Source organism: Fusarium odoratissimum (assembly GCF_000260195.1).
Source record: "Fusarium odoratissimum NRRL 54006 unplaced genomic scaffold supercont1.32, whole genome shotgun sequence".
Taxonomy (NCBI): domain Eukaryota; kingdom Fungi; phylum Ascomycota; class Sordariomycetes; order Hypocreales; family Nectriaceae; genus Fusarium; species Fusarium odoratissimum.
The window spans coordinates 57,735-69,993 of record NW_022158716.1 but is presented as its reverse complement, the minus strand read 5'-3'; the positions used below and the strand labels follow the sequence as shown (position 1 = coordinate 69,993).

Below are 12,259 nucleotides of genomic sequence, written 5' to 3'. Positions count from 1 at the left end.
ATGCTATGCACGAAGGAGCCAAGCAGACCGCGTATAAGTCCAAGAATACAGATTATGGCTCATGGAAGTCCAAAACCCTTGATGTTTCTAGCCCAGTCTTTCCAGTTAAATTCATCACCAAACATACCAACATCTGCGGCCAACTTTTCAACACTTGCATTCGCAGTAAGGGAAAGGTTCAACCAGGAAGGGAGCTTTTTATGGTGCATGGAAGGACTATCGTGCATCGAGTCTGTACCAACACCTTGTGCTTGCATCTCGTTATCATTCAACCCAGTATATCCACTGCCTACTCCGAACATTGACAAATCCATCGGCTTTTCTGAAGGTTGCCATGCGGATGTATCCGAAAGAGACATGGCAGTTCTGTAGAACTCGGGGTTCGTGTCAGTTTGGTGTTTCGAAGACTCATCGGACAAAGTTGGTGAACTGGATGGGACTGTCGATGATAGGCAGGGCGGTTGTACCCCTTTTAAAAAAGGCGTATTACTTTTGCCTCCCATGATGAGAGCATTCCACTTGGCTCTGAAGAGGTCCATCATCTCGTCATCACCACCAAACTGGTCGCCAAAAGGCAAAACGATAGCAGCCATGCGTTCAGTGTGCTCAAGGTGATTAGCTTCCTCCAGATCCTCTCTCAGACGTACGATCTCCCGATCTCGATGTCTGTTGGCTCTCAGCCACAGCTTCTTCACTGGTAAAACCACTGAATGATAAGCCTGGGTTTCGAGGTAGCGAGGATCGCGCTGTTGGTAGGCCCGGACAGCCTGCCATCCTCGTTCAACGAGTGGTGTCCACGGGCGCCGACAGCTCTCGATGAGAAAGTAGGCTATGGCATGCCAGTTGGTAAAGGTCTGGAAAAGCCATCTGTATTGCTGGACTTTTGGATCCACGTGAAGCCTATGGTCATACTCGAGGATGTTGACGGCGGCCCGGTAGACGCATTGCCTTGCCTCGTCAAAAAGCTGGCTCTGCACATCAGTCGCTGGAAAAAGAGCAGGATGGTAGATAACAAAATAGATCTTGGCCCTAAGAGAACGCGCAATCATCGCCGCCATATCGTATAATGGATCACTCTTATCTATCCACTTGAAGAACTTTTCATCTACACGTTTGTAGACTTCAAGCAGCATTGTCTTTTGCTCTTCTACCGTCGCCACTGTAGATACGGCTTCGATTACCTGTCGGGAAAGCTTGCAAATCTCGCACCGGAATAAGAACAGGGTCGTATCAGTGCGCCCTTCTCGCGGCGCGGGTGAGTCCACTAGGTCTGGGCTGATGTCTTTATCGTTCAGATTCGAGGGCATCTGTGTATCAAACGTCGATTTTCCCACGATTAGGTCAGTACCGAGCTCCTCTGCAGATCGAATGTCCAATTGCAAAAGTGCCCACCATAAACGCCTTCGTAGCTCTTTCTCGAACGGTCGGAGAGCCAGCTGGGAACCGTCACGATGGAGACCCATACCACGAGCCAGGTGGATAGCAAGTCCCGTCAAGGACCAGCAAAGACGAGACTCGCCTTCATGCCGCACAACAGCTAGGAATATGGATAGTGCTTGGAGGACGGTAATGTCTGAGGTAACGAGGAAGTCTACTCGCGACAGGGCTTGCTCAGTAGCAAATCGATATCTAGCCAGGGCTTCGTCCTTGCTCTGACCAAGGTTGGAGAGGACGTCTTTGGGATCGAGGGATACGACGGCGGCGTAATAGATGGCTCGTATCAATGCTTGGTATGCGGCGGATAGTTGGCTAAATCTCGTTTTTGCATCGTGAAATACCTTTTCCATCGCTGGGACATGGACTGCTTTGAGCAGCGGCTCGACATTCTCTTGGTAGATAGACCAGAGATATAGAACCTGATCTGGCTCAGGGTGATATATGGCCGGAATAGAGTTGAAGGGGAGGTGCCCAAAGACGAACGGGCTATGGGCTGAGAAGGAGGCACGTAGTGTGACATTGTCGTCCCCGTTGCTCGAGCAGGCATCGTCCGGGTTGTTGGGTGATGCCTCGCGAATGGAGGTCCACTACTCACACTTTAGACAAATGAAGACGAAAGAGAAATATATGCAGGAAATATTACCTCCTCATCCAGTTTTGCCCAGATGCCATCGCAGACATACCTCTTGCTACCAGTCTCTTCATGTAACACCAATCGCCCAAGCTTGTGTTGTAGCTCGTAAGATCGAAGCGAGTGACCTGGGTCGCTCGTAAGATTATCCCTCGCAAGCTCTTGACAAAGTGTTTCGGGGCTCGAGGAATGGCTTGGTGAGTCTTTGGGAGTGCAGGTTTGAGTTTGTGATGCCGCATGGCTTGGGGTAGATGACGCGGCAGACTTGAGTGTAGGTTCGCCATTAATGCGATCGCCAAGTTTCTCAATCATCTGCTCCAACACGCTGACTTTCACAGCGAGTTCATTATCTGCGATCGATTGAACACCATGGCGCCTGATTCGAGTCCGTCGTGGTGCCCGTCCTACGGGGTAAATGCAGGGAACTTGAACACGTCGACAGGTTGAACACGGGGACTCTTTATTGCAACGGACCTTGCGACGTCTACATAGGAAGCAGGACTGCGGTCGCAAAGGAGATACTGGAGAGTGGTGGTCAATAGTATAAGACGCTTGATTGTGGAGAGAGAGTGGAATCGGGGCAACAGGCGTGTTGTTGATGGCTGCTGCTGCTGCTTCCGTAGTAAAGAGAGGAGACTGGACCTCAGATTCGTTCATACTTGGTGAGGGGTGACAAATCGACAAGCTGGTGAGATCATGAATGAAAATTCCAGACAAAGGGGTGTGGGAGGGAAGCCCAAGGAGGTCGTCGACTCATTTCATGGCTTACTTCGGAGCAGTCTATCCGTTCTCAGAGGATGGTGCCTTACAGACCCTGCGCAGGGGTGGGCCAGGTGGAGTTTACTAGGGTGTCGCTTATGCTAACTGTATTTACACAAGTCTCACCTAGCTACCCAGGGGTTAGTATCCAACAACGTCCTCCAGCAGCAGTCCGCGGAGCACGAGCAAAGACTCCACTTGACTCCAAAACCGAAGACACGACTGGATTTGGGACCAGAAATAGTGCTAGACCATTATGGGAAACAGATCAGTAAAAAGAACATGGGAATTTGCCGAGCTTCAAGGACTGCACACCTACCCTACGCCCCTAACAGGCATAAACCGTCTGCGTTTCGTAACCAGGAATTAAGTCAATCTAGATAGTGATAATAAATCTCAGAATCTTGTGTAAACTTGAAGCCGGCTCTAGAATACTCCGTCTAATAACTAATAGGCCGAACCCGACTCCGAGGCCGACGCACCGAAGAACAGGTCCACATTCGGGGATCAGAATGTTCAAGGTGAACCTCATGGGCAACCAGAAGATGTCTTATAAAATAGTTCAAGATCAACGACCACAGAGTGTCGCAGAAGTCCACATACACCTCAAAGATTCTTTTGGAATAACCCCAAGATGAATGCCACAACTTCACCTACCTCCTCGGAGATAACATCCGTGGACAACCTCGACGAAACAATTGGGAACATAGCTCGGCAAGTCACGCAAACGTCAAACCGTGATCCCGGACACAGCACAAACACAAATAACGCTATCAATCCACAAAAGGGAAGTAACCTCGATCCTTTCTCGCCTGCATTCGACGTAAAGGCCTGGACCCGGGCGTTCATCGACGTCTTCGATGCCGACCCCAACGCCGCGCCTCACCGGGCAGTCGGTGTTGCCTACAGGGACCTGAGTGTCTGCGGTTCCAGCACGGGGAGTCAATACCAGAAGACTGTTGGAAACATCTTGCTAAGCACGGTCACATCCCTCTTTGAACAATTGACCGGCAGAGCCAAGAATCAGGTTAAGATTCTCGATGGGTTCGAGGGAAAGGTCGAGCCGGGCGAAATGCTCCTCGTGCTTGGGCCGCCTGGTTCAGGATGCTCGACTCTGCTCAAGACGCTTGCAGGACGAAAAGAGGGTCTGGAAGTCTCCAAGGAGTCTCACATCAGCTATCGAGGTCGGTGATACGCTTGCCCGTGATGAAACCAACGGTCAGGCTAATGTCTAACTCTGAACGTAGGAATCGACCCGGCTGACATGCACACTCGCTTCAGAGGCGATATCATGTACAACGCCGAGCTCGACGTCCACCTCCCCGCACTAACGGTTGGCGACACCCTCGAATTCGCCGCACGAGCACGAGTACCCTCTGTCGTCCCCGGTGGTTTCTCTCCAAAGCAGTTTGCGCGCATTCTACGAGACGTAACCATGGCCATGTTCCGCATTACCCATACCATCAACAGCAAGGTTGGCAACGATTATATACGCGGTGTGTCAGGGGGTGAACGAAAGCGTGTTAGTATTGCCGAGGCCGCTCTGGTACGGGCCAAGTTGCAATGCTGGGATAATAGCACCCGTGGCCTTGATAGTGACAATGCGCTATCTTTCTGCGAGACCCTTCGAGTACAAGCCGATATCATGGACATTGCGGCGGTGGTTGCGATTTATCAGGCTCCCCAGTCGGCTTATGATGTAAGTGGGATGTTTGCCCTCCTTTAGTCTTTTGCCAACAACTGACGTGTCGCAGGTCTTTGACAATGTCACCGTCTTATATGAAGGGCGGCAGATCTTCTTCGGACCTACGAAGGATGCGAGAAGATACTTTGAAAGCTTAGGATTTGAATGTGAGCACGAGTCCTAAACTCTTGTGTTGGCACGGCAAAGCCACTGACTTCTTGCAGCCCCTGAGCGACAAACAACAGCAGATTTCCTGACCTCCATGACATCTCCCCACGAACGCCGAATTCGATCCGGTTGGGAATCTCAGGTCCCAAGAACAGCAGCCGAATTTGCTACTCGCTGGCAGGAGTCTAAAGAACGCAAAGCCCTGCTGGCTCAGCTTTCCGCCTATGACCAAGACCATCCACGAGAGGAGCGGCTACAGCATTTCTCCGCCAGCCACAAAGCCGAACGCAGCAAGGCTCAACGCCTCAAGTCTCCTTACACCATTCCATATCTTCGTCAAGTCCAGCTATGCCTGTGGCGAAGCTGGAAGCGCTTGGTAGCGGACCCTGGCTTCACCATTGCCCAGCTACTCTTCAACCTCGTTATGGGCTTTGTGCTGGGCAGTATGTTTTATAAACTTCGTGACGACACGAGTAGTCTCTATTACCGTGGTGGTTTGATCTTCTTCGCCATGTTGTTCAACGCGTTTGCAAGCGAGCTGGAAGTGAGTTAGAACCAACTCCAGAAAGCAGCCCGCATTGTCTTACCGAGCTAACATCCCCGCTATTAGGTCCTCACCCTCTATGCCCAGCGCCCCGTGGTGGAGAAACACAACCAGTATGCTCTTTATCACCAGTCAGCTGAAGCCATTGCGAGCTACGTTATGGAGCTTCCATACAAGACGACCAATACCATTGTCTTCAATCTCATTCTTTACTTTCTGGCCCAGCTTCGGCAGGATGCCGGGGCGTTCTTCTTCTTTGTTCTTACTGCCTATCTCATCCTGCTGACCATGTCAGGAGTATACCGTACGGTGGCATGTATTACCAGGACCTCACACCAGGCAATGGTACCGTCCGCTATCCTTACCCTCGGCCTGATGCTTTACAGTGGGTTCACTATCCCTGTTGGTTCTATGAGGGGCTGGGCACGATGGATCAACTATATCAACCCCCTCGCGTATGGCTTTGAAGCACTGATGGTGAACGAAATGCACGGTCGACAGTTTCCCTGTGCCAGTATCGTTCCATCTGGACCTGGGTATAGCCACTTGACTAGTTCTCAGAGCACTTGCGCCGTCGTTGGGGCTGTTCCCGGTGCTACGACTGTCAATGGAGACAGATATCTGGGGGATACCTACCAGTACTACTACGCTCATAAGTGGAGGTCAGTAATATCGCGCGTGATCCAGACTCCTTATGCTGATGAACAGCCAGGAACATCGGAATACTCTTCGGTTACACGATTTTCTTCTTCTTCACCTACATTTTGAGTGCAGAGTATGCTCGTCCTGCGCCCAGTCGGGGTGAAATACTGGTCTTCCGTCGCGGGGCATCTTTTCCTACCAAGCAGCACCAAAACGACGAGGAGCTCCAGTCCACTGGCCATCAACTTGTTGAGAAGCCTTCCACGCCGTCCATGCCGCAAAGCACACCCTCCTCCAAGCAGCCAGCACCTAGCGTATGTGGCAAATCAGTCTTCCACTGGGAAGACATTTGCTATGACATAATGATCAAGGGTAAAGAGCGAAGAATCCTGGATCATGTTGACGGGTGGGTACAGCCCGGAGTGACGACTGTTCTCATGGTGAGCCACCAAATCCTGCACACTCCAAGTAACAAGGATTAACAAAGTTTATAGGGCGCCTCGGGAGCCGGCAAGACGACACTCCTCGACACACTGGCAGGTCGAATCTCGGTCGGGGTACTAAGCGGCGATACCCTGGTCAACGGTATACCGACTGGTCGCTCATTTCCCCATCAGATCGGTTACGTCCAGCAGCAGGACCTTCACCTCAACACCATGACGGTCCGTGAAGCACTAGAATTCAGCGCTGTACTTCGCCAAAGCGATAGCATCCCTCGAGAGGAAAAGCTGGCCTACATCGACGAAGTTGTCTCAGTCTTGGAGATGTCCGAGTATATCGATGCTATCATTGGCGTGCCTGGCGAAGGCCTGAATGTGGAACAACGTAAGCGTCTAACAATTGGGATCGAGCTAGCTGCCCGGCCCCAGCTTCTCATCTTCTTTGACGAGCCAACGTCTGGACTCGACTCACAAACATCTTGGGCTATTTGCGATTTGATTGAAAAGCTTGCTAGGAGTGGGCAAGCTGTTTTGTGCACTATTCATCAACCCTCGGCGATGCTCTTTGCTCGGTTTGACAGGTTACTTTTACTGCAACCGGGCGGCAAAACGGTTTACTTTGGTGGTAAGTCTTACTCCTGCCCTCTCTCGAGTCTCTTCTCACACATATCCAAGAGATCGGTGACAACAGTCGGACCATGATCGACTATCTCGAGAGGAACGGTGCATTGCCTTGTCCGCCGGAGGCGAATCCCGCCGAATGGATGCTCAAGACAACTCTCCCGTCTGCTGATGGCCCACAATGGTTTGACGTCTGGCAGGCCTCACCAGAGTATTCAGACATGAAGCAGGAGCTTATTAGATTGCGTTCAATGGAACCTGCGGCTAATTCCGATGCGCTCTCCTCCGCCAACACTTCTCACGAGGGCGAATTTATCGTCTCAGTTACGACGCAGCTTCGCGAGGCATTCCTACGTATGGCCAAGCACTTTTGGCGATCTCCCGTCTATATCTGGTCAAAACTCTCAGTCACCATTCTTTTTGTGAGTCTACCCAGTATCCGGACCGGAAAGTAACTCCAACAATTGACCATGGCATAGTCTCTCTTCATTGGCTTTAGCTTCCACGCCGACAATAGTCTTCAAGGCCTTCAGGATCAGCTATACTCGGTCTTCATGTGTGTCCTCATCTTCAACCCATTCAACAAACAAATCATGCCCATGTTTGTACCGCTTCGTGCTCTTTACGAGGTTAGGGAGAGGCCCTCGAGGATTTATCGCTGGACAAGTAAGTGCATATCCCCTCTGATCTCTCTGTCGGCTAATCTGACTCAAACACAGCATTTATCCTCTCTCATGTCCTAATCGAGCTCATCTGGAACACCCTCGCTGCCGCCATCTTCTTCTTCTGCTGGTACTACCCCGCTGGCTTCGTTCGTAATACGACTTCAGATGATATCCACATTCGTGGCTTCACCGTATTTCTCTTCCTTTGGCAACTTATCCTCTGGATATCGACTTTCTCTCAGCTTGCTATCTGCGCTATCGAAACGGCCGACCTGGCAGGTGTCCCAGCCTCGCTCGTCTCTGTTCTCTGTATGGCCTTCTGCGGCGTCGGGGTGGCTCAGACCGATCTCCCTTCTATCTGGCGCGACTTCATGTATCACGTGTCTCCAATGACATATCTCGTCAGTGGTGCTCTTACAACAAGCTTGCATGGGTCAAATGTGACGTGTATCTCTACTGAGATAGTGCGCGTTCCTGGTCGAGAGGGTCTCGATTGTAGCTCCTTCTTGGCCGCTTTTGTCGAACAGGCGGGAGGTTACCTGATTAATCCCGAATCGAGAGGCGAGTGTCAGTATTGCCCAATGGCAACGACGGATCAGTACTTGTTGCAGTTCAGTATGAAGTATGATGAGAGATGGAGGAACTTTGGTATTGGTTGGGCCTATATCATCTTCAACATTGCTGCAACCTGTGGCTTGTATTGGCTGGCCCGAGTTCCTAGGCGTTAGTTTATTGTCTGCTGGGTCATATTGCAATGTTTCCAGGTTTTACTTCAGGGTTTCAGGGTCAGTGTGAAGAACGGAGAAGAGTCGCTGTTTCTTTGATTAGTTACCCTCGCTGATCTTACATATAGCTATGACAGCTATTAAAGAAACACTTTTAGCATAGACTTTTATTTCTCAGTCGCTGTTAGCGACCTTTCTAGATTTAATATATCGTTGTTCATATTGTGCACCCATTGGAAGTCTTTTAGCCCTGACACTTGGAGGTAGCAGCATGAACTTCGGGGCCATGTGGAGCCGCCTAGTTTGAATTATCGAAGCAGTGAATTGAATGAGTTGGGTCCAGTCGCAGATCATCAACATCCCTTGAGGTATAAATGCTTGAGCCCTTGCAATTCTTAGCCCTATATTAGATCAGTGGATGAAGGCTATGAGATAAATGTGGCTGTCTCACGGATACAAGTAGCAAAATGTTTGGTGACGAAGATGAATACTTTCCACTTTGAAGGTGCTGATGAAGAATTAGCTTGACTCAATCTCCTGTTGAAAACTGTAGGTACCTGGGTGTAATGTTGACGCAACCGAAGCCATGAACGTCCTTGTATGAACCTTTCAAGTTGGTTTTACTATAGACCCGCGCCTACGCAAGTCAGAGCTGGGGTTCCAGGTGATTAAAATTTATCAAACGTACCGAGATGACATCTGTAGCCGCCGCTGCGGTGATAGCATAACAAAGAAGTGAAATCAGCTGCATGGCTACTGTCTGTATAAGAACGAGGAACAAGACGTTTTGGTCGATGAAGCAGTACAGGATAAATGTGCCTTTTGGTAATACCAAGAGATCTTCGTAGTACCCGAGAAGAAGAATATATTGATCAAAGTAAGCGGATGCCAAAAGGTTATAGAGACGATGAAATAGGCCTTGTTCTTTTGTGCAAGGGTCTCGGCATGTTATTGCCGAGTGTCTAATCACACGTGCTGAAAAAGATGCCTTAGCGCTGTGGCTTGATCGACGTTTCAGCTAGCCTATTTTAAGGTAGATAGATGCTTATCTTCATATATTAAGTTGTTAAAACATACTAGTAGCCGACATGCTGAATGAGCCTTTGGCGGAATGCGCGGAATGCGCGGAATTCTTAAAGGTTAGGGTTATGCTATTTGCTTTCCCTGCTACTTCGGTTGCATGCAGCCATGCCCAAGTCTGATCAACATCTCCAGAGACAGTCTCTACATCACTCAAGACAATCCTGTTATTGGATATTGCTTACCAGAGAGGGTCTGGCTTAGCAGGGTGCTACGCATCCCATCGCGTTGGCTCGAGGAGCGGTTAAGTAATAAAGAACAGATAGGTGCCGGGAGCGGAGCAGTTGAGACTCACAATAGCATGTGAATTAACAACATTTATTTCTTTAGAAGTATTATATTTTATTCAAGTTGCTAATAGTATATATAATACTTTATATATAAGAAAGTAAGAGTTATTAAAATAGATAAATACTAAGGGTATATAAAAATAAATTAAGTTTAACTCTTTATAAATAATAGTTTTAATAATTATTATTAAACTTTATATATAATAATAAGATCCTTATACCTAAAGATTAAGGACTTTAATTACTAAATAATTTAGATATATAACATTATTATATTAATCTATAATAATAAATTATAAGTCAAAAGGCTTATACCTATTGGCTCCTCTTCGCTGTCAGCAGTAACAAACACCAGGTTAATTTCCTATCGAGAACTTGGGACCTCAAAATCAATGGGAAGATTAAATAATCCATCCTTCTTCATGCAAGAAATTATATCTGCGTTAAAATCCCATCTTTTATGCCCACGCCCAGGGGTGATCAGCTCGATGCGGGGATTGCATAAACGTTCGAAGACGCGACCCAAGCTCTTAGTTATGTCTGCACCTTGTGGAAATCGACAGAGGATTTCTCCTATCCGATATTAAATAACACTGATCGTTCTTTATCCATTAGGACTTTACTCACCCTTTATTACAGAACGCCCATTTCCAATTTGGTGGTGCCTCTCGGTTGCATCGAAGTAAAATGTCGTCGCCAAAAGAGCATGGCAGAGTTTGGAAATATCAAGCCGACTGTGTTCTTGTGACACATACTTCGCTGCGATGTCTTCTGGTGTTTGGTTCCCTGATATCTTCGGGTTCAACCGCACACATCGAATGGGGTGCCTCTTACTGATGTGACTGAAGGCTTCGTTCCACGGCTTCTCTGACAGTCTATTCCGATCCAGCGGCTTTTGAAGTTTTGTCGGTCGTGTTCTGAAGAATTTGACCAGTTGGTCTTTCTTCATTTCCATCCAAGAGCTGTATTTGTTGGAAACATCTTCTGAATTGACAGCGTCTTGGGCCCAACCATTACCAATTGACATCAACAAGTGCGGGACAGTATTCTCGTCCAAAGGCCACATAATCTGTGCCTCGGCCATCGCGATCTCTGCAGGATTATTACAGCATATTCCACCATCTAAATACAAAACACCTCGGTGAAATAGGGGGTTGGGCGAGGATGGGGCTTCGCTAGTTGCTTTTGCCACGTCATGGATTGTAAAGTTCTGTCCGGTCCTGTGTGTTGCTTCGTATACGTAGGAAACAGTTCTCAGTTCTTGAAATTGGCTTGTTAGATGAGTTTCAGCCGCGGGGGATGGAAATTTTGGCTTGCCTTGCCCCTCAGGTCGCATGTACTTCGTCATAATGGTTGGTCCCTGGATTTCATTTCATCCAAAGTCTGGTCCAACGTTGCCGTCACAAACACCCTTGTGGGGCTTTCGGATACATGTGCCTATATTGACCATGAGAGTTAGCAAAACTAGTCTCCCGTTGTATATTGCCCTTTCGTTACTTACTCATCTTCCTAATATCCTCTGGCTCGTCAGATCTTCCCCAAATGCCTCTTCGATAGCATCCTTAGGCGTCCTTTCCAGAAAGGATTTGGCTCGAAGGTTGAGTAGGCGAGTCCGGATTTATCTACGTCCCAATTTCCTATACCTATGCCAGTTGCGAGCAAATCGCCGGTGCCTAAACCTCCGATGAAATCGAAAAAGTGCCGAAAAGGAATTTCGCCACCTAAATGGTTCTCTATATCCTTCAGGATACTTGTTTGAATGACACCATGTCCACCGTCTCCATCCAAGGAGAGGATACGGCGGCCAATCTGGACTGGAAGCTGGAGAAAATGGAGAAAATGGAGTGGCGGTTCGAATAAACACGATGGATTATGTAAGTCGCAGGAACGAACCACCTTTAGCCTTTGATCCATCTCCGAGGCTGATATGGCGATCTCGGTCTGGCAAGCGTTACAGCTTCCATATCCACAGGTTAGAAGCTCTGAAGAATCATTGCGGAAACACCAAGAGCACACCATGAGACCGGAGATTTCCAGGGTTTCGACAGCTGAGTAGAGACCTTCTACAGCTGACCTGTGAATTCTCCATGTAGCGTTGCGCGTCGCTTGTGGTGTTTCTTGACTGTCGATTTCTTGGTCAAGTGACTCCAGTCCGCTGTGAAGGCTATTATCCAATTGGACCATCAATTCATCGAAAAGCTGCGACTCATATGATCCATGCCCAACAACACGCCTTGACCGTTTTGGTGGCACTCGTGAGTTGCGTTTTTGTTCACCCATTGTCCCCCTCACATACCCTGGAATTCACATTTTAAGCTCATGGAGGTGAAAAGGTCAAAGGCTTCAACGACCTGCACATTGTAGGAATTTTTGTTTGATCCCCAAAAGCTCTGAGTTGATTGGTCAGTTTCGCCGCAGGAGATGTCAACCCATCTCCCTGGAAGATTTTCGAACGACCTTGCAGCATCTAGAGCCATGACTGAGCAGACAAGTGGAGCCACAACACCGCATAATCCCGATAGAATAGAATTTCGATCGCCATTTGTGTCTAAAGTCTTGAACGTCGTGATCAT

General features: G+C 48.6%; 3 protein-coding genes across 3 annotated transcripts; 1 reads left to right on the top strand and 2 right to left on the bottom strand.

Moving 5' to 3' along the window:
- Nucleotides 1-59: 59 nt before the first annotated feature.
- Nucleotides 60-2,725, bottom strand: FOIG_13264 (uncharacterized protein; the record flags this gene model as incomplete). The annotated part of the gene is made up of 2 exons (XM_031214414.1): nucleotides 60-2,024; nucleotides 2,081-2,725. 2 exons carry the CDS (start codon nucleotides 2,723-2,725, stop codon nucleotides 60-62), a joined length of 2,610 nt encoding a protein of 869 aa, XP_031055785.1.
- Nucleotides 2,726-3,461: 736 nt separating this feature from the next.
- On the top strand, nucleotides 3,462-8,319 carry FOIG_13263 (uncharacterized protein; the record flags this gene model as incomplete). Its single annotated transcript, XM_031214413.1, has 10 exons — nucleotides 3,462-4,011; nucleotides 4,075-4,526; nucleotides 4,582-4,678; nucleotides 4,736-5,223; nucleotides 5,290-5,885; nucleotides 5,936-6,305; nucleotides 6,360-6,930; nucleotides 6,981-7,348; nucleotides 7,406-7,592; nucleotides 7,646-8,319. 10 exons carry the CDS (start codon nucleotides 3,462-3,464, stop codon nucleotides 8,317-8,319), a joined length of 4,353 nt encoding a protein of 1,450 aa, XP_031055784.1.
- Nucleotides 8,320-8,741: 422 nt separating this feature from the next.
- FOIG_13262 (uncharacterized protein) lies at nucleotides 8,742-10,770 on the bottom strand (the record flags this gene model as incomplete). The annotated part of the gene is made up of 2 exons (XM_031214412.1): nucleotides 8,742-8,824; nucleotides 10,314-10,770. 2 exons carry the CDS (start codon nucleotides 10,768-10,770, stop codon nucleotides 8,742-8,744), a joined length of 540 nt encoding a protein of 179 aa, XP_031055783.1.
- Between the last annotated feature and the right edge of the window lie 1,489 nt (nucleotides 10,771-12,259).